This window comes from Protopterus annectens, chromosome 9.part0 (assembly GCF_019279795.1).
Source record: "Protopterus annectens isolate FY-2018-M chromosome 9.part0, PAN1.0, whole genome shotgun sequence".
NCBI lineage: Eukaryota > Metazoa > Chordata > Ceratodontiformes > Protopteridae > Protopterus > Protopterus annectens.
In genome coordinates this window covers 1,574,588,205-1,574,614,486 of record NC_056743.1, presented here as the reverse complement: position 1 = coordinate 1,574,614,486, position 26,282 = coordinate 1,574,588,205, and the positions used below count along the sequence as shown (strand labels likewise).

The window sequence follows — 26,282 nt, the reverse complement described above, 5'->3', positions numbered from 1 at the left end:
AAACCTCAAAATGCACTCTCTCGAGGCACTCCTAAAAATGGAGAACATCGATATCTGTGCAGAAACTGAGACCTGGTTCAAGGCTCCAGAGAGCACCCCTGCAATACCAGGCTACAACTCTTACCACACTTTTCGGCCACCAAACCAGGACCGGAACACTAAAGGTGGAGGAGTGTCAATATTTACCAAGGATATTCACACCACCAGGCTAGTTGGCCAACACAATGTGTCTGAAATTCTCCAAGTGCAACTAACACTAGGTAAGACTGCAATCCAAATTGTAGCTTGCTACAGATCCCCCACCATACCCCAAGATTCTCACTACACCTTTCTAAACATACTGGAAAATATTAAGATAGAACCAAACACCCTAATACTGGGTGATTTTAACTACCCTGCCATTAACTGGGAAAACTACTCATGTCCCAACACCTTTGCGCAACAGTTCTTGGAATTCATAAATTCCAACGCCCTGGATCAGCTAATTCATAGTCCCACCAGGGGCTCCAATATCCTAGACCTGGTCATTACCAACATGGGAAATCAATGCTCCATACCTATGGTCACCCCCTTGTTAGTCAGGTCTGACCATAAGCTAATCACCCTTAACATCCACATCCCACCCCCACCCCCCAGTAAAGAAACCACCATAAAAAACTTCTCCAAAGCCAACTTCATGCTACTCAAGTCAGAAGTGACAAACTTCATGACACCCATGCAGATGGGAACTGAAAGTTCAACTGCTGAATCCTACACTAAGGCACTGTACGAGCACATCCACTCATGCATGAATCGTGCCATCCCAAATAGAACCAAAATGCTCTCATCCAAAAAAGGAAGCCAATCTGGTGGTCCCCTGCCATAAACAAACTTTACAACAAAAGGAAGAAACTTTTGCAGAAAAGAGGAAAATCCCAGGATGCAAAAAACTCCCTTACTAGCCTCAGTAAGAAACTGAGATGCCTCATAAAATCCTCCAAAGCTAGTTACGAAAATAAAATTGCCAAAGATTCCAAAGACAACCACAAAGCATTCTATAACTATGTCAAGAATCTAAATGGCAATGCTCAGATCTGCTCTGAGCTAAAACAGAATGGCATTAAATATACTGATCTGAAGGATATTGCCAATATCCTGGCAGATCGATTCAGTGCCAGCTTCACCCCCCTCTCACCCCCTAAATGGCCAATCTCAATACCGGAAGATTGCCAAATTCCAGTAATAACGGCCACACAGGTACAAAATGCACTCTCTAAAGCCAAGAATACAGCATCCATGGGACCAGATGACATCCCGGGCTGTGTACTACATGAACTACAATATGAACTGGCACCTCACCTAAGTGTCATGTTTAATCATAGCCTCACCTCAGGTTTCGTGCCCACTGAGTGGTGCAGAGCTACAGTTATCCCAATCCACAAGGGGGGATCCACCTTGGATCCCGGAAACTACCATCCCATCAGTCTGACAAGCCTTATCTGCAAAGCCATGGAGCGTATTATCATGGAACTTATAAACAAAGACATTGGCAACCTTCAAACACTGGACCCCACCCAGTTTGGGTTTGTGAAGTGCCGATCTTGTCTCCTGAACCTGATTGACTTCTTTGAATCCGTCTCCAGAGCCATGGACAAGGGTAAGGTGGTCCACACAGCCTATCTAGACCTTGCCAAGGCCTTTGACACCATCCCCCACTCTGTAATCATAGATAAACTTACTAAGATGGGCATTAATCCCTATGTCACCCAATGGGTTGCTAAATGGCTTACTGATAGAACCCACACTGTAAAAGTAGCCGACTCCAAATCCAGCTCCAGACAAGTGACAAGAGGAGTACCTCAGGGTTCGGTCCTGGGGCCACTCTTGTTTGGCATCTACTTCTCTGAAGTACAGGTCAACATTAAGGGACTCTGGCTAACACAGTTTGCAGATGACTGCAAACTGGGAGCCATTATTGAATCCCCAAATGATGTGGATACTCTACAAAAGGGCCTTACAGAAACAGATGCTTGGGGCCAGAGCCATGGGCTCAAGCTCAATGCCAAGAAATATATTGTTATCCCCTTTGGGAAAAAACATGTATCCATGAATTACCATATAGGTGGCAGTACACTAAACACAGAAAGTGTGATAAGAGACTTAGGGACACAGGTAGACAGTGGTCTCACCTTCGATAACCACATCGCCACAACAATTAGGAAATCCTTCTATGTGGCACACCTCATCACGAAGGGCTTTTCATCCAGAAAAAAGGAGGTCATTGTCACACTGTACTCATCCCTCATTAGACCCATTATAGAATACAACGCCCCATTTGGTATGTACCTCTCAAGACATCTGCAACAACAGGAAAGGCCTCAGAAATACCTCACTAAAAGAATCACAGGCCTAAAGCAGATGCCCTACGCTGGCTGCCTTAAAAAACTCCAGCTATACTCTGTCGCATATCGTCTACTCAGAGGCGATCTCTGCTTAACATACAAGGCCATGTCAAACCCAGAGCTGTTGGACATGCTACACTTAAAGAAATCCCAATCCTTCAGAGCTACACGCTCCAGGGATCTAAACCTTGTCATCACAATAAACAAAACATGCTGGAGGGATAGGTTCCTGACCCAGAGACTCCCCAGACTCTGGAATAGATTGCCCATACATGTCAAGCAGAGTGCCTCTTTGGACCTCTTCAAGAGGAACCTTGACGATTGGATGGGAGAAAGGAAATTCACCCCAGGGATCACGTCAGTCGCCCTGCTAGACAGGGGTCCAGGAAAGTAAATAATGTGGGAAGAAATAGCCAGGGAATTGTTATGGCTAGGCTTGTATAGGCCCTAGGGCTGATAGCCTAGTACCAACCTATGAACCTATGAACCCACATAATTAAAGGTGAGAAAATTTATTATTTTAACAGATTATTGAAGGTAACTTGAATGGGATAGCCATATTTTAAATATTTGGGCAGGCTTTTAGGGAACTAGGCTGCAGCCTGAAGAGAATTAGCATTCAGGATTCTGGACTTTAGGTTTGCCCATATACCGTATACTGCTTGAGAGCATCTGTGCTATTATAAAGCAGCTGCACAGATGTAGTTTGCAATCCAGAAGCCAAATCTAGGTGAGATGTGGGGCAGAATGCTACATGCCTTTTCACTTATTTCCACCTACCGTACTAGATAAATTGTGACATAATTTTGAAAATCTTTACAAGCTTTTCACTTTTAGATGGGACAGGACCATGTCTGAAAGTGTAAAGCAGGAGCAGGGCAGCAAGCATTTTGATGGCAGCTATCCTGCCAAGCAGAAAGAGGTGTAACTTTATCCAGTTGTGCACCAGTTTAGCCCAGATGGTGCTCAAGTTAATTTCCTCTGTCATTGTGATTGTATTTTGTAGGAAAATCCCTTAATATCTTGGTAGGGTTTTCTAGCATAGCTGTGGTGCCCCCTGATGAAAAGCTTAGCCCTGATATTCTACAGACTGATGTCAACCTTTGCTGCAATGATAGTATGTAGGTAAATCTTTAAATAGCTGGGGGATTTACTAGCCATCTGAAAAGCTCAGAAGCCCGAGCTGCTGGATTCACAGAAAACACTTCAGTCTTAGACATGCGAGGCCTTAAATCTAATATCTTGGTGAAGTATTACAGGCATACTTTCTGGCAGAGGGAGCTGCCTTGTTCCTGGGTAAGCATCACACAGACACTGGTGAAGAAAGCGGCATTAATTTGAATGTTGTGCAGTGACCAACCTTTTTAAGAATTTCTTACATATTTAAGACCCTATTCAGGGAGTTCACTGAAGAAAAGAGCTGGCAGGAGAGAGTGAATATCCCCTGTCTGGTGCCTCTGTAGAGCTTAAATGTGAGATAAATGGGATTTACACATAGAACCTGTTGTGACTGAACAAAATAAGTTGGAAACCCAATATACTTTAGGCTTGCTACTTGTACTACTAACTTGATGATGCCAAAAGCATTCTTAACTTAAAATCAGGTGGCAGTGGTTAGAGTGAGCACCACATAACCCCTGTGTGTGTTATCAGGGTGAGTATAAGATCCCAGCCCAAGTTTGAAGAATTTGTGAGGACACATGTCCTTTGATGCAACCACCTAGAATTATTGCATAAAGCATAATGTCAATATTCAGTTAACATACTGGCTTCTAATTTTGCAGTTGGTACCATCTTTTCTTGGCTTAAGTAGACCTGTCATAATAGAGAGGACTGATGTATAATTAAGCAGCCTATCTCTATAGAAGGTAGGGTTTTTTGTAGAGCTCTGCATTCAAGAAATTGGAGGTTTTACATAGAACATCCTGGATTTGGCTGTCAGTCATAGGCTTGGCCAACCTGACTTCTTGTTCCTCTAGGAGCAGTGGTAGGTCTACACCCTTCAAAAAATTATTGTCCTGACTCATTAAGTTTCATTTGGTTATTTGGGTTTCAGCACAAAAGGTCATGTCAAAGTTCACAAATTCACTATTTCTTCTCTCTGACCATGGTTAGATTTTTCTTAGAACTGCCCTGTCCAGTATGAGTGGTTGCCCTTAGTGTACCTGAGATTAATTCTGGATGCCAGTGGCTTACCTCATGAGTTGTCAAGAACCCAGCCTTGGTGGTATTATCTTTTCATGTGCATTTGTGCATTCACTGCAGTAGCCGACTGAACTGATAATGTGTTAACCTATACTGCTTTAGGGCTTTCTTGTCTCTGACTCTGATGTGTATGCATATCTGTTTAGCCTTGGCCATTTCAGCATTCCACTGGCATACCTGGGAGTCCTATTTCCCTAACAGCTGGGCTTTGTCCCATGTACACAGACTGTGAAGGTTCAACATAAAGAGCTCCCACCAAGGGTTAATAAGGAAACTGCTGGTTGTGTAGTTTCCATAAGTTTACCAATATGTTCCTTAATTCATGGCAAGAGATCACAGACAAGATTCTCCAACACAGTTTGTATTTCTGTTTATTAGCATAGTTCAACATTTTAAAGAAACTAGGTCTGTTAAGGTCCTTGTCAAGATACGGACACCAGATCACACTGTAGGATTCTTCTGTTGAGATGATCTGTCATTTCCAGGTTCAAGGCTTTGGTTAAATGTTCCTCTAAGAAGTTTTACAAATTACCAGGATCCACTCATTTGGACAGTCTAATGAGCCTTGTATTGTTCTGGTGGGGCCTATTCCCTATATCCTGTAGCTTCTCCAGAATCTATGCAAGCTCTCTATTATGCCCAGTAAGTCTGTAAACACAGTCTTGTATTTGGAAACCCTGGGCACTTAACTCATTATATCTGAGTGATACCTCCAGGTGCATCTGCACTTAACTCCTACTAATGTCTCTGGGTGTCAAATATTGCTTGTTCGTATTTGGATCAATAATTCCAAAACCATGCTATGTACAAAGTTTTAAAATATTTCATCTCAAAGCTTGCACAATGGCCAACTCAACTGCATTAATATTTGACCTCTGTCTAGTGTAGGTAAAGAAATATTAACTGTTATGATATTCATTTATATAGATATAATTTTCACATTTTTCTAATTATCTCAACAAACATGTAACACAGACAGAACTCCTTAGCATTATATGAAAGCTTTCACCTATATGAATAAAATGCTGCTGACAGTATGTGTGTAACTTGAGTGGTTGCTGAGACATTGTAAATTGTTTACAAAATAGTACAAACATAATAGTTACTGTGTTTACTATGACAATTCAGTTTAAGACCTAGAACCTAAAGAATGTTACCACTATAAAAATAGTTTATGCTGAAGCGTTCGCCGTTTATACTTCTTTTATAACTATGGTTCCAGAGATATGCACATTTGTTTGAAATGTGAGGACATAATTTGATTCTGTGAAAAGGCTTAGGCTCCACCCATTGGAAGTTACAGTGCAAATTTTCCGAGCTCCTTTGGAGTGAATGAGTTAATGAGGATTCCGTAAAGCTGATTTTTGCATTGCAGGTTTCCAGATCTTGCTGTTGTAAAGTGACTTCAGTCCAAACAGACAATGTTTCTTGCAAGACTTTTACTACAAAATAAATCTGGTTGTCTAGCTTGCCATTAATCTGCAGCATTGCGGGGGAATGACAGGCCCACTCACGTTGTTGCCATCTGTCATGTTAGCAGCTTCTCATGGGCTAGTTTAACAAGACACCCTGATGTAAGGCAACTGATGTTATTAACTGAGAAAAAAATAACTCAATAGTTCAAAAAGAATTAAGAAACTACTGTGAGTATAGGGTTAATGTAAAAAGTTTTAGTCCAGTTTAACAGATCCCTTTGGAAACATGGCACACCATTGCTGAAAGGTTGCACAGTAAATATACTACATTTGAGTGAAGCTAAAGATTTTGACAAATTGACTCTTGTCCTTTCTTGAGTACCATGCATTAATTTCAGTGAGATTACAGAACTTTGGGGATAAGGTAGATTCTCCTTACTCTCAGTGTTGCATGATCTTGCATTTACTATACTAAGACATGCAGGAGGTGGTGTACATTTTTAATGAAGTACTGTTAACAATGACAACAGGCATTTTCAATGCTGTCATTTCAAGGATTTCTGGTGCCATGAATGGCAGTCCAATTATTACCTGTATATCCCGCTTGTACACAGCCACACAATGTGGCACAACTCAGTCTATATTAGGCATTCCCCTTTCTCTTCAAATTCTTGAATTCAGGTTACTCGAATCAGCCTCCATTACCTAATCTTGATAGCTAAAACAAAGTCCTAATCTTTTGTCAGTGGCAGGCATTTTCTGCATTGTGTCAGGCCACTGACACTGTCTCCATAATGTTAACTTCAAAATCATTTTCCCCACACTGCACCCTCCTCTGTTTCCATTATCCCATTACTCAGGTCAAGGGCAAGAGGGTAAATAAAAGCTCATAGAGTTTTGAATGCAATAAAAGGGCAGACTTTACAGACAAATGCAATGTTCCTTTTCCTTGCCTCTCATTATTTAAAGAAACAAATCATTGACTGAACTTTTTATCCTCATTTGAATATAACTACCCCTCAGTGCTCTGGTACAGCCTTTTCTTTACATAAATGTCCCCCTTTTCCAGACATCACCATCTTCCATCTATAGTCCATGCCAATTCTCCAAACTCCAATCTTTTAACAATTCATACATTGTGCAATACTCTCTTCTTGCTGAACTGGCTACAAGCGAAATACAAGTACATGTGGAAAGGCAGCTGAACATCTCACCCTTTACAAGCAACACATACCTGTTTAGCACTAATACTGCTTCCTGGTAATAGCAACAGAAAAGTCATTTGTATTGTGACCATATGAATAATTATAACTGAGCTTTCACGGCCCCCAGCCACTACTGACCTCACCTTCATATTTCTCCTTTCAAAGGCATGGCATATCTCTCACTTTCACAACGTTCATTAGCATAGCTATATGTTTCTGCCATATAGCTTCTATAACAGGTGTACCATTCACTAGTATGCTCCTGTTTGAACTCTCTACCTATATCAATGCTCAGACGGCATCTTCTGTAGTGTCTTGGATTGTGATTTATATGCATCTGTCTAGTAGAGCTTCCCATTTTTTAATATTAAAACACTTTCCTATATCTGAATATTAGTTTTAAGGACTCCAGAGACTTTCACTTTTGGCTCTGTTACTTTTCTGTTTTTTTTCCAATAAGGCTTTTGGTAACAAATGAATAGGATACCTCGTAAGACCAATCAATCAGAAAGTCCTAATTTATATGAATTTTTCTACAGTAGGTCTATAATTTAATTAACTTTCTTGAGTCACTGAAACACTGTTTCCACTTTAGAAAGATCTGATAGATAGTTTAGTGTTCTGATTAACAAATAAATATTTTCCACATTATTTATTTATTAATTAGACCACAGAGAGGTAGTTTATGTGCTTTTCATGACTGTGTACATTTATTTTAATGAAATGAAGATCTTTAAAGAAAAGCAATTACTTCTGGTAACCCATCTGCAGCAACTGCTTAGAAACCAAATAATTGAATCACAAAGATGTTTGAGGCCAGAATATAGTGCTTTTAATAGTACATTTCTGCTTAGGAACCAAAGTAATGGAATCACAAGCAGTTTTGCAGTTCAGGCTGGAATATGAGATTCTGAGTAGAACGTTTCTACTATTAAAGTTTTCTTCTTGGCATTAATGACTCTGGCTATTGCCTGTGGCATAAAACAAGAAGCATATTAAGAAAAGTGAAACATTCACATGCAACAGAGCTGTAAGAAAAGCAGGAAAAACACTGAAAAAAATTCTTGCAAAAGACAAGATGAAGAACACATTAGCATTATGCACACACAGCAAAATGGAGTAAGTTCAGATTTATCTCTTGAATGCTTATCTTTGTAGAATGAATAATGAATGTAATTTTTCAAATATGCTTATAATCGTGGGCTAAGGAAAGAATGTGTTTATGCATTCACATAGCAAAGAGTGAAGGTGTGCATTACATAGTGGCTGAGATGAAGGCCGCACACTACGCAGTGTGCTGTTGCTTTATGAGTTTCCTAGTGCCAGCTAGTGTTACGATGCAGTGACAAAAACAGGACTTGAAATGGTGTATGCAAATGACGTATAATGACACAGAAATGAAAAGTCTCAGTCTGATGAGTGCATAATAAAATACAAAAGCAGGTTGTGATTCATAACCGTAAGGCTCATTAGGCATACAGCAATTTGCACATCACTGTAAGAGCAAACAGCATGCAGAAACTGTTGGAAGTGGAACAAGCAATAATAATTAAAACACCAGCATCATTTGTGAACCTGCAGTTAATGACTATAGGTGCTACTGCCGCAGACATAGTAGTTAGATGTTATGACAGTAGCAAAAATGAAAATGATACTGAAAACACTACATAGCATCAGTTAACTGAGCAGCAACTGACAAACCATTTTCATATAAAGAAACATATCATACTGGCATTGGCTAGCACGTATTGCTGACAAACTGAATCAGGAGTAATGATGGAAATCCAGGACATAAAGATATGTGTAACTCTTGCCATACTTGCTCTGGAGATCTTTCTCGTAGGAAACAGGGGACATGGTTTAAATATCACAGTTATTAGCCTGCAGAATACTCGTACATTTCTTCTTCTTCATGTGGATAACATAAATGATTCTCCAGCACACCAGTGGAGACAGTACCACCATGCAAAGCTTTGTTGATATTGCCCCTGAAGTACTAGGTTTTGTAGACTTTTACACATGAGGCAGTAAAGGCCTGACATCACACCTGTGCATAACAACAAGTCAGTAGGAAGAGCTATCATTCAATCAACTGTCAGGTAGTTTGCAATGCACAGGCGTTGATAACCAATGTATCCCAATTCCCACATTTGACATGCAAGTCATCTACATCACAGCTTCCTGCATAACAGCATTCCTCATGGCCACCTACTTGGTATGTGCAGACTGTGTGGGAAGCAGAAATATTTATATCTTCATATCTAGATCTATATCTATCTGTATATTTGTGTGTATAACAAAGAAAGTGTGCAGATATGTCTTAACACCCATATGTTCTCATTGCATTGCAGGTGATCCAGGATATCCACTGAATCACTGGTTCATAGGTAGGTACTAGGCTATCTGCCCAAAGGCATTTATAAGCCTAGCCAGTATGTGTTGGCTTTCGTGGCCCCCTTAGATTAGTTCTCTGTGCCTCTGTCCAGCAGAGCCACTGAAGAGATCCCTGGGGTAAACTTCCTGTTTCCCATCCACTCGTCAAGGTTTCTCTTGAAGAGTGTTGGTGAGGAGCTCTGCCTAATATAGATTGGAATCTTGTTCCAGAGCATGGGAAGTCTCTGGGATAGGAATCTTTCCCTCCAGCACGTCCTATTTATTGTTGTGGTGAGGTTTAGATGCCTAGAGCGTGTGGCTCAAGGGGATATGGTTTTCTTTAGGTGGAGCATGTCCATCAATTCTGGGTTGGACATGGTCTTGTATGTCAGGCAGAGATCACTTCTGAGTAGGCGGTATGCAACCGAGTGCAGCTGGAATTTCTTCAGTCGAGCTGCATAGGGCATCTGTTTGAGGCCAGTGATCCTCTTGGTGAGGCACTTCTGTGGTCTTTCCAGGTGTCTTGTAAGGTACATCCCAAATGGGGCATTGTCCTCTATGATGGGTCTGATGAGTGATGTGTAGAGGGATGCAATGACCTCTTTTGATCTGGATGCAAACCCTTTTGTGATTAGGTGGGCCACATAGAAGGATTTTCTAACCACTTTGGCAATGTGATTATCAAAGGAGAGATTACTATCTACTTGGGTCCCCAGATCCCTTATTTTGTCTTCCGTATTTAGGAGGCTACCACCTATGTGGTAATTTGTGGGTACTTTGTTTTTTCCAAGGGGGATGACTATATACTTTTTGGTGTTTAGCTTGAGGCCATGGTTTTGACACCAGGTATCTTTCTCAGTAAGACCCGTTTGGAGGATGTTTGTGTCAGCCGGAGAGTCAATTATAGCCCCTAGTTTGCAGTCGTCTGTGAACTTGGCCAGCTGCAGTCTTCCTGTGCTTGCTTGTACCTCTGAGAAGTATATGTTGAACAGGAGGGGTCATAGGGCTGAGCCCTGGAGAAAGCCACTTGTAACCGGTTTAGAGTCAGACCTAGCTCCCGCAACTCTTATTATGTGGGTTCTGTCCATCAGCCAGTTGGCAACCCATTTTATGATGTAGGAGTTTATGTTCAGGCATGTGAGCTTGTCTATAATACCAGAATGGGGAATGGTGTCAAAGGCCTTTGCAAGGTCTAGGTAGGCTGTGTGGACCACCTTTCCCTCATCTATAGCCTTGGTAACTGTCTCAAAGAAGTCCACCAGGTTTAGGAGGCACGATCTGCCCTTACCAAAGCTGAATTGGGTAGGGTCCAGTGTTTGGAGGTTCCCAATGTCTCTGTTAATGAGATCCATGATGATGCACTCCTATATCAGGCTGTTTGGTAGGACCTTTGTTTCCTAGTGTTTCCAGAAATGCAGAATGGGGGTCCTGGGACATGGTGGGTGATCTGTAGCAAGCCACAATTTGAATTGCAGTTTTGCCCATTGCTATTTGCACATGGATGATCTCTGGTGCATCATGCTGTGCCACTAACCTGGAGGTGTGGGTATCCTTGATGAATATGAATATGCCCCCACATTTTGTATTTCGGTCCAGGTTTTGTGGCCGAAATGTATGGTATGAGTTGTAGCCTGGTAGTGCTGGGGTGCTCTCTGGAGTCTTAGACCAGGTTTCTGTTACTGCACATATATCGATTTTCTCCATACTGAGGAGTGCCTCGAGTGCGTGCATTTTGAGGTTTAGACTTCTGGCATTGAGTAGCATTATCCTCAGTTTTTTCTTACTTGTGCTATTTACGGTGGTGGGTTTGTCTTTTGAGCCTTGCCTAAAAAAGACACTATGGGGGTGGCAAGTGGATAGTTGTACTGAAAAAATAAGGCCTAATCATTGCCAACTGCATGTAAGACTAGTCTTAGATACTCACAGATCAATGGCCTAGTAATTACCTGTGAACCTGTAATACACATGACCAAGGAACCTAGTTATGATATTGCTTTTGAACACAGGTGTGTTGAAAATGTTTGGAATTATTGAGATCAAATAAAAACAGATACATTGGAATTATTTTTTACTTTGATGTGTTAATAAATAACAGAAGAATGACATTTGCATTTTTTATGACTAAGCACTGCAAATAGGAAGTTAGAAAAAAAATTTGAGAATGTGTATGTCTCACTATATTATAGTCACATGATAATGGATAAAACTATAAATTGGACTGGGGCTAGGAGTTTTCAGTAAAATTAATTATTCAAAATAATAAAGTATGTTACATTAAAATACAGCTGTAAGGAGATGGGGTGGAAAATGTGATATAAAAAATAACCAGTTAAATGCTGTATTTGTCAAAATAATGAACATTTAATTAGACATTGTGAGGAATGCTGTTATTAAAACAAGGCTCAAAGTCCATGAATTTTTTAAGTCTAATGATACAAATAAAGGTGATGACAAATATAGGAAAGTGTGAGCCCCAGAGTCTGATATAGTATCAAGACAGGGTACATGCATGTATATGCAGACCTGAGGTCACATAACAGGTAGAAGAAAGTACTCACACTACATAGCTGGTAGGGGAACAGTATTCCCAGTGCCTGTTACTTCTTTTTCTTTCTAAAATGGCCAGTTTTCATTCTTTTGTTATGCCTGAGTTGTAGTCCATTAGCGGGGGTGCGGGGGGGAACAGCCCCCACAAAAGGAGTGTCCGATGTTCACTGAATCCTCCTCTTGAGGTGGGCTGTGAGATCACACTACAGTGGGGAAAGGGCAGTTTTTCTTACCCTCTGTTACTGGTAAGTAGGTACTATGTTCTGTTCCCTTTATGTTGGCCGACTTTGATCATTTGATATAATTTTTTACGATCACTTGGCCTTTCGATAAAGGGAACGTTCACTGGTCTATGTACGATGAAAGGGCATTCACTGAACATCCCATTCGATCGTTAAGCGTAGACCCCTTACCAAGATGCATGTGGGGCAGATGAGAATTTCTGGCCAGAATGCAATATAACAAAATTATGAAATAACTGAGACTGCCAGGAGTAAAACTAAGACAGCTGACATAAAATTCCAACATTATGTCAAGACTGTGAAGAACAAAACAGTTGTTTTCTGTGACAGTGTAGCTGAGGACCGAAAAAAATAAGTAGCAAAATACAAGATTTGTAAGAAGGTGTTGAAATAAATGACAATGTGTGTTAAGATTTGCAAAGGTCAGAATTTACATATACTGGGGAAGATATTAGAGGAAGGGACACTGAAAAGGGTAATATCTCAGTTGGACAAAGGTTTAGAAAAATAAAGACAAGGAAGAAACATATAGGTTAAAGCAAAGGCTGCAGGAAAATGTTGTCTGTAACTGTGAATAACTTAAAAGTTAAACAAAAAAGAGACATGATGAAAGATTAGATAACTGAACTGCAGTGTGATATAATGTGTCTAGAAGGCATGTTTTTTTTTCTCACTCAGTGCAAGAAAGACTATGGAAAAACAAAGCAAACAAAAATATATGCATAGTGCTTTTAATTTTCCTTAGAGAAGTGTTCTGGAGTCCTGCTGTGGATGCCAAGAGATAGCTGGGTTAAAATTCCAGAACGCTGCTTAACAAAGGAGAACATGATATATATATGGATTGTTCAGAGAAAGCTGGGACATCTAGGTGTTATAAATCCATGTGCACAAGTGGATGTGAAAGCTAGAAGTCAGTTTTCTGAATATTTGAAAGATTAGCCAGCTTCATTGGTATATAAGGATAAAATCCTAACTGTAATGCAGAGAGCCTGACAGCAATTAATGGTTTATTCTCCTACTGGAGTTGAGGAAGAGGAAGAAGAGAAAAATATTTCGTATTTGCCTGTTGAACATCGAGAGTGTGAAGGAATGTGGTTAAGTACAGTCATTTCTCAAGGTCTGGTGGCAATACTAGCCAGGAGGTATTCCCATCCAGAAGGGTGAGACCAACAGAAAGAACAGACATAGCCAGTGTAATATGGTGTCCATGCAGAGAGAAGAAACAATGGGGAAGGTGGAGACCTCAAGTCATTGGGAAGTGGTAAAAAAAGAATATCTGAGATCATATTTACACAAATAAAGAGTCTTTGTGTTGATGCTTAGAATTATTATAATTGTAATGGAAGTCAGGAAGGATGAAGAACACAAGTATATAAATCATAAACAACAAAAATAATTGGTGAAGAAAATAAGACATATTATTGAAGCAATTTGGCTAATGAAATAGACTTTATGACAGTGAGTGGAAGAAGTAAATTAGTTAAAACGGTACAAACTGTATTTTTGAATCAAAAGGCATTAGTCCAGATAATAGGAAATGGAAGAAAATCAAGGTAGGAAATGGATTACTGAAAATCCAGACTTCAGTATTAATAGGTACCACTAACGTGTACTGTTTAAAAAGATTATGGGAGGGTTATTTACAGAGGAGAGGTCTGTATAAGAATTGGATGTAGTGCTGGATGACTTTTAAATGTTAGGTATGAAAGGAGTATTGCTTTATGACTAATGTACTAAATGTGAAGAACAGAAAAAATGAGCAGGAAATTTTAGACAAATGACAATGAAATAGAAAATAGAGAAGGTTTTATAGCAAAGCAATTATATGAATCCAGGCCACCAGGCAAATAAGAATATAAATGTGTGTTATTGGTTAGAAAGAATAAATTAATTAAAACAATAAATGTGTTGGTTACTGTAAGAAAAAAGACATATGACATACTATCAGCATCATATTAGATCTCCCAAGAAATTCCAGCTACAGAATTAGTAAACCAAAACACAAGTGGCCTACTAAATGAAACAGCAAAAATAAAAAAAATAAATAAAAGGGTAGAGACTAGGGGCTTTTGTTGAAATAAAGGGAACTCTTTTGGCAGATTCTTCTTAATGCTAGCACTGTACCTGGCATTAATGATATGATATCATGTGGTTGTTTTTTGAAAATGAAACTAATGTATTGTAAGTAAATTATTGTCTTCAGGACTTCAATATATTCATATATGATTTTTTTTATATTTGTTTGTCTCTGACATGAATGATATGATATTAATTGGTTGTTTTTTTTTTTTTTTTTTGTGAGGGAAAGCTAATTCATTGTAAGTAGGTTACTGATTTAGGATTTCATGACATTTATATATGTTTTCTTAATGCTTTTAACATAGGGAAATAATGCATTTTGGTAAGGGTATTATTATTTTTTGTTTGTTTGTTTAACTGGTTGTGGCATTTTAATTTAATGTTGGGTGACTTTGGTACCGTTTTTTTATTTAAACAAAGGGAAAGGATGTGATTTTCATCTCTCATGAATTTCCAGCTACAGAATGAGAAGAAACAGGTAATAAAGGGTAGCACTTAGTTGGGATCATCCGCGGTGGTGCAGCGATAGCGTTGTTGCCTCACAGCAAGAGGTTCTCCCATTCGATTCTCGGCTTGTGTGCGGGGAGTGCCTTCTGTGTGGAGTCTGCATGTCCTCCCCGCAGTTGGGTGGGCGTTCGAAAGACATGTGTAAATGGGCGTGCCTTCGTTGAAGGTTGAACGTCGAGCTGGCACCTCGGCGTTCGTGAAAATGCCAATCATTAGCGGACCAGAGTTCCGCTGTGGCGACCCCTAACCGGGAAAAGCCGAAAGACAACAACAACTCACAAATCAGTTGGTCAGAATACAAATGCTATGAGAAACTAAGAAGAGAGAGAGAGAGAGAGAGAAAAATAATAGTGGAAATGTTTATTGAATGGAGGTTTGAAAGATGAGAAGGCAGCTAGAAACTTTAAGATCGATACATAACTTTTTGGGAAAAGAAAGGAGGTGATAAATGGCTGAAAAATGGAGACCATTGTCATTCATGGGCAGTGACTATTGGCTAAGACAGTGAAAGAAAGTTTGGAAAAAATGTGTTTAGGTAAATCTGGACAAAGGGACAAATAAAGATATTGGGTAAGTGTTATAATGGGTTAAAGTGATATAAAAAACAGGAATGAGTATCGAAGGTTATGTAGTTGTTCTTGACCTCAGGAAATTATTTTCCTCTATATATGTGGGGGGGGTGCATATTTCTACATAAAAAGTTGAGATATTGAACCCCAGCTTATTAGTCTCAATGCGTTCAAATTCAATTCATTGAAATAAGTGCACACATAGTTAGTTGCAGAGGTAAGCCCACCTGAATCTCTCACACCCCTGCCACACACATATACCAACTCCAAGACTGCCCTACAGTTGGGAAATGGCCACTCCCCCTGTCTTCTCTGTTCCACGATCTCTCACAAAAATAAAGGCTTGTAATGTTCGATAAGTCCACTTTCTATAAACTTTACTGGCGTTTTTCTGTTTGATATGAAGACATTTCATTCTGTTGAACAGTCAGCTCACTGGCAGACTGAAGTCTTTCGTAAACTTATTAAAAGCACTTTTAGACAAGTGCTGGAGATGTCAAAAGGAGAACGACTTGAGCGCTACTGACTAATGTAGGTGTGGACTTGTTTTTTTAATGCCCCGTTTGGTATGTACCTCTCAAGATATCTGCAACAACTGGAAAGGCCGCAGAAATACCTCACTAAAAGAATCACAGGCCTAAAGCAGATGCCCTACGCTGACCACCTTAAAAAACTCCAGCTATACTCTGTTGCATATCGTCTACACAGAGGCAATCTCTGCTTAACATACAAGGCCATGTCAAACCCAGAGCTGTTGGACATGCTACACTTAAAGAAATCCCAATCCCTCATAGTCACACACTCCAGGGATCTAAACTTTGTCATCACAATAAAAAAAAACATGCTGGAGGGATAGGCTCCTGACCCAGAGACTCCCCAGACTCTGGAATAGATTGCCCATACATGTCAAGCAGAGTGCCTCTTTGGCCCTCTTCAAAAGGAACCTTGACGATTGGATGGGAGAAAGGAAATTCACCCCGGGGATCACGTCAGTCGCCCTGCTAGACAGGGGTGCAGGGAAGTAAATAGTGTGGGAAGAAATAGCCAGGGAATTGTTATGGCTAGGCTTGTATAGGCCCTAGGGCTGATAGCCTAGTACCAACCTATGAACCAAACGTCTGGATCTACTGAAAGAGTTTGTGCAAGTGGTCAGAGTTATATATAGTCTTGTGCATGTCTGCTGGTCTGTATGAGGTGTCTCTGAGTGTCTTGTGCAGTGGTAGTGTTATGGAAGGGTATTTCCTAAGGTAATATGTAGGGTTAGAGTTAGTGGTAGACCATAACCATGCTTAGAGTTAGGACAGCATACATTAGTAAGCTGGTACCTGGTTGAAATTTTGATTTTTATATTCTTGAAATTACATCTGGAGCATTGTGCACTTTTATTTTATAATAAACTGTTGGATTATAGATATTTCTGTGGGACTGGAAAATGTCAGTTTGAACAAAATCACATGGTTAATTAGAAAACAACTGCTGCAAATGGTTGTGAATAGATATGTGAATATGTACTGGAAAGCTGAGTGACTTTATTTATTAAAATTCTAATCTTCTCAATAAGTATTTTGGGATCTTTTACATCTTTCTGAGCTATCACTGTCTCTGTGAGATAGGACCTTAGTTTAACACGCCATTCAAGGCTGGCTGCTCAGGAGTGTAACTTCCCCTTTGTGCTGCACTACTTATCCCCTGGAGTGAGTAGAGAACCCACAGCCTTCTGATCTCACCTGCTTCAAAGGCAGGTGTGCAACCTGCCAAGATACTGACCCTTTCATCAAACTACTGCACAGTTACTTCTCAGCCTATGGTAATATAGTTTCTTTCTCTAAGGCTGAGAGATTACTACACTACCGATTCCACTGAAAAATATAAGTTCAAAGAACTGAAGACTTTCTTTGTGGTGCACCCTGTATATCATTGTCTAGCAAACCAGCAAGGATCCTTACACCTGTGGTGAGTGAACATTCCTGCTTTTAGTATGAACAGAGTACTTCTGACTGAAAAGCTAGTTTGGTAAAAATAAGTTAGGTAAGAAGCATACCCAGATGTTATGATATACAGCAACAGTGACTTCTCCACGAAGATCTGATCTGCTTACCCACAACTCCGCTTGGAACATTCAAACAAGCCATCTTGCACAGCCTTGGAAGGCACTGTGATTCCTTACTTGAAAAATCACTGGACTGAAAAACATAAAGTATTCTGAAAGTCTTCAAGAACCCCACTGCAGTTCTACTATTAAAGGTTACTTACAAGTGACCTCTGTCTAGCCTATAAGTCATTGCCTGCTCTGGTTCTCTGTAATGTTATTTTTTTTGTTAAAGTCTGTGTGTAGCATATACCACAATGAAAGCGCCAGAATCACTTGAAAAATCTAATATTAAAAATAAATATCAGTAACAAAAAAATTTGATAGACATAATGCACAATCCATTCCAAAACTGTGGAATTAAGGAATACAATTCTGCTCATTAACTCCTTTCAAAATCAACTCTATATAATATTAATATTTATGAAAGCATACATATATATATATATATACTATATATATATATATATATATATACATATATATGTGTGTGTGTGTGTGTGTGTATATATATATATATATATATATATATATATATGTATATATATATATATATATATATATATGTATATATATATATATATATATATATATATATATATATATATATATATATATATATATATATATATATATATATATATATATATATATATATATATATATATATATATATATATATATATATATATATATATATATATATATATATATATATATATATATATATATATACATATATATATATATATATATATATATATATATATATATATATATACACATACATATATATATATATATATATATATATATATACACATACATATATATATATATACATACATATATATATGGATCGGTCTACTTCAAATGACTGAATCTCAAGAATCTCAAAATAGTGAATTTCATTTGACTGAGACCACAATACCTAATTTTCCAAATACTGAAAAATCATTTGACTGAATCTCATTGTACTGAAAGCATCCAATCCTGAATTTCAAAATACTGAATTTTAAGCCATAGATGTGGTGTATTTCCCTTCACCTGTCACTTGCTTGTGATAAAAAGCATTATGGTAACTTAAAGTGCCTACTGTCAGAATACTGATAGTAGCATTGAAAGTAGTAGTGTAACATTTCTAAATGTTGATACATCTCTGTACGTTTTTATAGGAAGTATCTAAAATAATGTGGTGGATGTTTTGTAGTGGCAATGTGCACAGTACTGTAAGGTAAGTGAAAGGTATATACCCTTTCCCCACTGTAGTGCAAAAAAAAAAAAAAATATATATATATATATATATATATATATATATATACACACACACACACACACACACACACACACACACACACAGACATACGTGTCAATTTATTTGTTGTTTATTTACAATGCAAGGCAAAATTAGAGTTCACATCCAATGAAAATATAAGTGGAAAATAAGTGCAGTCTTGTCCAGCATAACTCTACTACTTACATGTCCCTTTTAAAGTCTTTTAAAAGTACAGCTTTTATAGTTCACATCCTTGGTGTTTCAGCTAAGGTCATCCTGTCTTACAAACCTCTGGTAATACACAATAAGGTTTCAAGTACTTCTTGAATAAATCTACTGGACTTTCTACAATTCTTTGTCTAATTTCACAGCTTATTCTGGTTAGGATCCACCAAGAGCATCCACTCTCACATCACAACCCCTGTATGAGATGCAAACAAGAGCTGCAGTAGTCTGCAAAAGGATTGAGGCATGTCATGTAAAAGGCAAGCATAAGCATTTTAATATAGTTACAATTACCATTCTTTGAAGATCTGCTGAAATTATGGTAGGTATTGTTACATGCAAATGTACTTAAATTAGTTCATCTCTCTAATTACACAGTTATACAGTCAAAAATTACATTTATTCCTAGTAAACCTGGACCTCAGAGATTTATGTATGATTTAGGGGTGCACTACCCACTTTCCACTCAGTGTGAGGATAGCTTGTTTCCAGAGGAAAATCTGTCTCTGCATTGAATGCATGTTTCAAATAACTGAACTGCAAGCCTCTGCTGAAAGTTGTAGGTCTTCCTGTATGACATGAAACCAATTCCTTATTTCTCCATGTACGTGACCATGATGGACACAGCTTTGTTTCATGGTCATTTCTCTTTTACAATTCACCCTAAGAGAAGGAGATTTGGTTAATTTAACTGAAAGAGAAGATGCCAAGTGGATAATGCGGTTGAGGGCAGATTGTCCTGGTCTCAATAGCTGTGTTCCCTTAAAACCCTTTCTTAAGAACAGAAGAGCAACAAAGTATATTTGTTCGTCTGCCAGACTTTTCTGCAGCATTTATAGTACTTCAGGTTTTTGCCTGATATGTTGATTTTGTCTCCAATGTGAATGGAACTGTTGGAAAGGAAGTAGTAAATAATGTATTTGTTTTTAGTGTTCCTTTTGTTATTTTCTTTAAGTATTTATAGTATTTTATGCTTTTGTCTGATATGTGGACTTCGCTCTCAAATGAGAACTGATTGCAAGGAAATAGAAAATATTTTCTAATAGTCCCTTTTGAAAATATTACTTAATTTGGTCTTTTTTTTGTTGTTATTTCTTATTAAAGGAATGCAAGAGTTTTATTAGTTATTAATAAAGAGTTTTAAGCTCAAGGAACAATGTTCGCCGCAACAACATGGAGGTGTGTACCAATAGACCTATTTGATTGGTTGAGAACTCGCTATTACGTGAAGTCTGCCTCATTGGATGTTACTGACTTTTTAAACACTGAACCCTGTTGACTCATTGGATCTGAAAAAGGCTTGATTACCTGAAAGTGCTTGTCTGTCTGGTTCTTTTTTATGCTCTTTACTTATTCAAGCATTGTGGAATTTTAACTTAAAGTTTCAATTTGTTTTTTTTGCATTTGCGATGTTATGTTTTAAACATCGTGTATCCAGCACTGCTGAAATTACAATTTGAAGTCCGTTTGGTGCTGTATGTTTTTTACATCGTGTATCCTGCACTGTTGAAGCTACAGTCAAAAGTTTCAGCTTGATTTCATTACCTGTGGTGTAACGCCCTTCTGTTTTTACAATATATGAAAGTTCTCGTGCTAAACAGACAGTAGGTCAATTCACTGAAAATATTATTTTCTACTAAATTAGTTTTTCTCACCTGGGTACTCCAGAAGTCTGTTATATTAAGAGAAGAAACTGGAAAAGACACAGACCCCTCCTCCATTAGAGTTGGAATGAATTTTCTTCCCTTAAAGAAAGGATTATTTTGCTAAGAAGGGAGTTTTCTGTGACCCAGTTGCCGGAAGTGTTTGTTAAACAATAATATAATGAGCATGACTTGCACCACAGTTTTATTAATGTGTTTTGCTTCTGCACATTTAGCATGTTTGGTTTTGTATGATTTACTTACCTTACTATGTTACATATCTGTGAAGAAATCAGTATGTGCCCTGTTGAGCAGGCTGCAAAACAACCAGACTGAAAGCAAGGCATGCCTTTGACTTGGGCAATACACTACCACTCATTGTTTAATTTTCTGCCTTATAGCTTACATTGTTTATGATTTACTAAAGTCATTGTCTGACTGTAATATTTTGAATGCATAATCGAATGGTTATATAAAATCAAAATAAAAAAGTAACTAGCACTGTATCCATTTTTTTCAAGTGTTTTATTTACCTTTTTTAAATGTTTTTTTCTCTTTGTATTTTAGATGCAGAAACGAGAAAGGACCTGTCGGGAATATATCAAGGTAAAGTTCTCATATTATAAGTGGTTTTGTGCATTTGTTTTACAGAAATGCTCATAAGTGTAATTTGTTAAATCCTCTGCCACAGTTTTTTTTATCAGGATGTCAGAATATTGTTTTCCCCTATAACTTGCAGTTTCATATCAAATTTTTCCATCAATAAGTATATATTTAAGAAAGTGCTAGCTACCTTTTCTGTAGTCAAAGCTGTAGCTGGGTCAGCTCTTGCCCTCAACAAAGTTTTTATCTGATACCCTCTTCTCACCTCCTTGACAAAAAAAAAAATCTCCAGAGTTTCCAGAGCTTTGAGTTGAGGACCAAAAATAGATCTTCATCTTTAGCTCTTTGTTAGACAGAGAGCAGGAAATGCACAATAGCTCCTTGCTAAACACACACACATGTAAACATATACACACTGACAAAAGCACTATTAGCAGTGTGTAAGAGTTGCTGATACATCCATGATTAGCAAGTCTGTAAGCAGTATTAGGAATCATAACGCTAGCAGACTTGCAAGTAAGGATGATTGGCAACTCTTACTTGCTGCCAATCTCGCACACCCTTAAGACATTTAAACAGTCATGGCTGCAAATGCAGCTGTTTAAATGATTGCACACACTGCTTACAGAGACTGATTAGCAGTTCTCCTAAAGTGCAAATCGTGCCCCTTAATAGCTTGTTCCCAGTGCAGCCATCCTCTTTGCCCCATCCTCACTATAATTCCATCTATACCCTTGGTTAAATATTACAAGTGTATATATAATGTGATTCGAATAATAGCCCATGCTAGACTTTTTTGAGCATGACTAAAGTCTAACTTCTGAGTGCTCTTGGCAATATGACAGACTTTCCAATTCCAAATGTACATATTTATATTTTGTCAGCAGGAAAGTGCACTAGTCCATGAACCATTTTCAGAGATGACACTTTGGCCAAGCAGCAAAAACAGTTCAATTTACAGAGATCTTTTAGCAAAACCTAAAAAACCTGAAGAGCATTGATGCAAACCTGTTAAAGCTGTCATGAACAGTTACAGACCATATTCATAAAACAAATTTTAAGATTACAAATCCATATCTGGTTAATGTAATCACGATCACATACATTTTGTAGAAAGTGAAAGTAGTTGTTCTGGTACATTAGCTGTAGGGTATAAGTAATACACTTAGCACTCACAAGAACTATGAGCCTCTAAATAATAAGGCATGAAATACTTATAGTATTAACAGATGTTAAATCAATCGGGTTGGGTGGTGTTGTGTATACATTAGTAATACAGAAATTTGACTTGTAGATTATGTTTGTAGGCTATAAACAGTGCTTAGCAAGAATGACTGTAGCTATTGCACTTGAATTTTTCTGCCACACTTGCTTATAGTTACATATGAAGTAAGAATTTTGAAGTTTTCATTGTAGTGTATTGCAGGAAATAGACAGTTTTGCAGAAAGCTTTTTCAGTTGAGGATTAGGTATATGTGTGTTTCAGTGGATAGATTCCTTCCTGGTGGCAGAAGTCATATGGGATATTTGTAGTCTGAAGTTTTCAAGGGGGCAGGCAGTAGTGAGACTCCAGTCCCTAATGAAATGTTGGCACTCTAAATGCCGAGTGCAAACAAGCTGAAAAAAAGTCCAAAAACACAGAAAAGTGAATTTTGAAAATCACTCTTATCCTTAAAACTTCATTTTGCAGGGGGGACAAGCCTTCTCTGCACCTCTCATGTGGGGGGCAACCCCCCACCCTTGAAACTGATATATACCAATTCTGAGGTCACCATGCCTCAGAAAAAAGGGAATATTCTGTGGAATGGCATCTCGGGCTTAGTATATGTAAGTCTGTTCTTTTGGCCTTACAGTCTCTGTAGTTAAGGACTTGATGTAGCGGGTCCCAACATTTTAGATGGTTATTGACAGGTGAGCAGTTTGCTGCTGACATGTCTTTGGAATGTTCTCTGATGATTGCCTTCTTGCCTTCTTTCTCTTTTTACATTTGCCTTTTATAGAGTTTTTTGTGCCATTTGCTCACTCACGTTCTCGAAGTTGGTAGGGTGCCTCTAGTGCCTTATTCGTTGCTGTTGTGTCTGCTCTTTTATCCTTCTCCGTCTTTTCTATCTTAATGTTTTTCTTGCACTTCTTTCTTTTGATAACTTCCTGGACTTCAACATTCCATCTCCAGCTTTAATTATGAAATTATTTCCATGCCTGGCTCAGTTGCATATTTGCTGTATAATCTTGACACATGTTGTTTTGAGACACTGCCAAACTTCTTCATTTTCACACATTTCTCATCCTTATGTTGCTAGAGTGCTATTTCCTTAATTTTGTGCTTTTGCTCCAGTCATCTTGCAAGTCTTCAGCCTGGTTTCTGTTGATCTTAGAGCCTTCTCTAATTTGCAGCTGATTGTGGCCATGCTCATTTCATACTGTGAAAGTTCTTTAATGAGTCCCAAATTCCAGTGTAGCACCTGGTAGTTGGAAATTGCAGACCAGAATCAATGAGACATAAAGGTTTATGAACTGGTTGTTGATACCTTTGAATGTCCTGCAGTATCTTGCTGTTGAGCAGATGAAAAGAAGGACTGAATGCTGCATAGGATAGGCAGAAGAACTGGAATGGTGTGTAGCAACAATCAGGGACACTTGAGCAGTTACTAGGCTTCTTCTAGGATTCTGTTCTTCATGGTTTGGTATCTAGTGCTCCTTTTCCGTAGAGTGTGGGAGATTCCAGCTATGGCTAAATAGCCACCAACATACAGCTTGCCCACCTTCCTGCTGGTTCAGCACACTTTGTTTACACTTTTCTCTGCTAAAGTAAAGCCACAAGAAGTAACAGTGTTGTAGCAGAATTAAAGTAAGTGCATAACACTAGAAAATGAGTAGTAATAAACTTGTAAAATGAGTAGTAATAAACTTATAAAATGAGTAGTAATAAACTTGTAAAGTACATAAGGAAAACTGCACTAATGCATTGTTTGGAGAGGAATATCGTTCACTCAAAACTATAAAAAGAAAGTCGCTTCCTCCATGAATGAAATTGTTGCTATGTATCATTCTTTGCAAGCCACTGAGTATGACTTTTCCATATTTCTTCTATTGATATTATCTCTGTACACTTTCTCTATTCTAGGCTGTGGTGGAGACCGTGGATAACTTGCTAAGAGCAGAGGCCTTAGAATCTTGGAAGGACATGAATACTACAGAACAAGCCCATACAGCCACCATGCTTCTGGACATTTTAGAGGAGGGTGCCTTCCTTCTGGCAGACAACCTGAAAGAGCCTGCAAGTGTAACTGCTAGTAAACCGAATGTCAGTACGTATCACTGTAGGAGCAATGCTCCATTTCCACTTTATAGCTTAGGTAATGTCACACATTTTATAAGTGAGACCTATGTAATGACCCTCCAAACATTTTTGAAGAAAACTTTGTTACATTTTATGCAATCTTAAGCAGTAATAGCCTTTGGCCAGTCAGTGCAATACATGATGCTCTGCATGTCTATTCAAAATCAAACTGAAAAGGGTGAAATAATGATTGAAAATCCTGATTTTATTTTTAATCAGACTTTTCCCCACAGCTCATTAAGCTGATGCTGTCCTCTCCAAGGTTTCCTGCATGTATATTTAAACATCATACTGGCAAACACTGCAATGGTCATCAACTTTGTTAGTTAAATAATGAATACCATTAACTTTAAAAGACTCGCACAAAAACTTGTTTCTCCCAGGACAGGCCCTCTGCACCTGCCATCTGTACATCACAAGGTAGACTAACTCAGAGACTGGTGCAGCCTTGGGGCTAGGAAGAAGCTTTTTTAACACCACAGTTCTCTTTTTATTTAGTCCTCCTAACTGAACATGAGACAGACCCTTATGGTCACTCAGTCAAATCTTCATTCCCTGGGAAGAGAGGCCTACATCTTTATTCCACAGAAAGAGAGTTGAGTAAATCAGAAGCAAGAGTCATCATGTTTGTGGGATCTGATTGTGCTTTTCAGCCCTACCATGCCTATAGCTTCCATGGGGGTGACATGCAAGGGGCCAGTAAATGTAAATTAATTTCTCCACATAAAACAGTCAAGTGGTACTGTATCCCTTGTAGACAGTACCACATGTGTGTAGTCCCTAGTCTTCACTGGTAATTCATCCATGGACAGCAGACCCAGACACTCATTTCCCTCCCCTTCCAAGTGAAGAGAAGCAAACAAGCTGGGTCTTTGTATGCCCATCCCAACATGCAAGTTACAGCAGCTGCCTAAGCTGCTAACTTGTGTCTCCTGGGCTATAGTCATGGCTGTATCCCCGTATGTCAGTGGTGCCAGTTCCATGAACATGAGAATCTGTTTTACATCTCTATCAATCGTATATGATAACCTGTTTATACGTGTGTGAGCTTTCCATAGGACCCTGCTCACACATTTATATTAGACGTTTATGAGACCTTGTTCACACAGTTGCAATCAGTCATTTGTGGAAACATATTCAAACATGCATGCCTGTCATACATAAGGACCTGCTCATACATATACAATAGTATATATCTTTTGGTTGAATATCATTTTCGTTCAATCACAAATCACTTAAAAATAACTGAAAGCATATCTCATTGGATCAAATTAAAATATACCTTCAAAAGTTTTTTTTTTTTGTTTGCAGAAAAATACAAATTATAAAAACTTTTCAAGGAACACAGATCAGAATTATAATATTAGAGGTACAATATAATGTGCATATAGTTATAGAAGCCTATATGTGTACTCTAATCACTTAATAGCAACTTTTTTTATAATGTATTCAACAAAAAGCAAAGCCTGGAGCTACTGGAGAATAAAAAAATAAATAAAATAATAGTGGTAGGAGACTATGGTACTGTTATTAATCTGGACAAAAGTTTACAAAGTAATGCAATTCTTTATATAGTTCATTCA

At 38.4% G+C, this 26,282-nt stretch overlaps 1 protein-coding gene across 10 annotated transcripts in view; it reads left to right on the top strand.

The window, feature by feature from the left end:
• Positions 1–26,282, top strand: part of LOC122812189 (adhesion G protein-coupled receptor L1-like) — a 3,245,860-nt gene that overhangs the window by 2,825,742 nt on the left and 393,836 nt on the right. For all 10 annotated transcript variants that reach the window (XM_044084524.1, XM_044084517.1, XM_044084518.1 and 7 more), the window contains 2 exons: positions 21,324–21,362; positions 24,484–24,667. In XM_044084524.1, the coding sequence (XP_043940459.1) occupies positions 21,324–21,362; positions 24,484–24,667 (223 nt within the window). The remainder of the gene's footprint in view (positions 1–21,323; positions 21,363–24,483; positions 24,668–26,282) is intronic.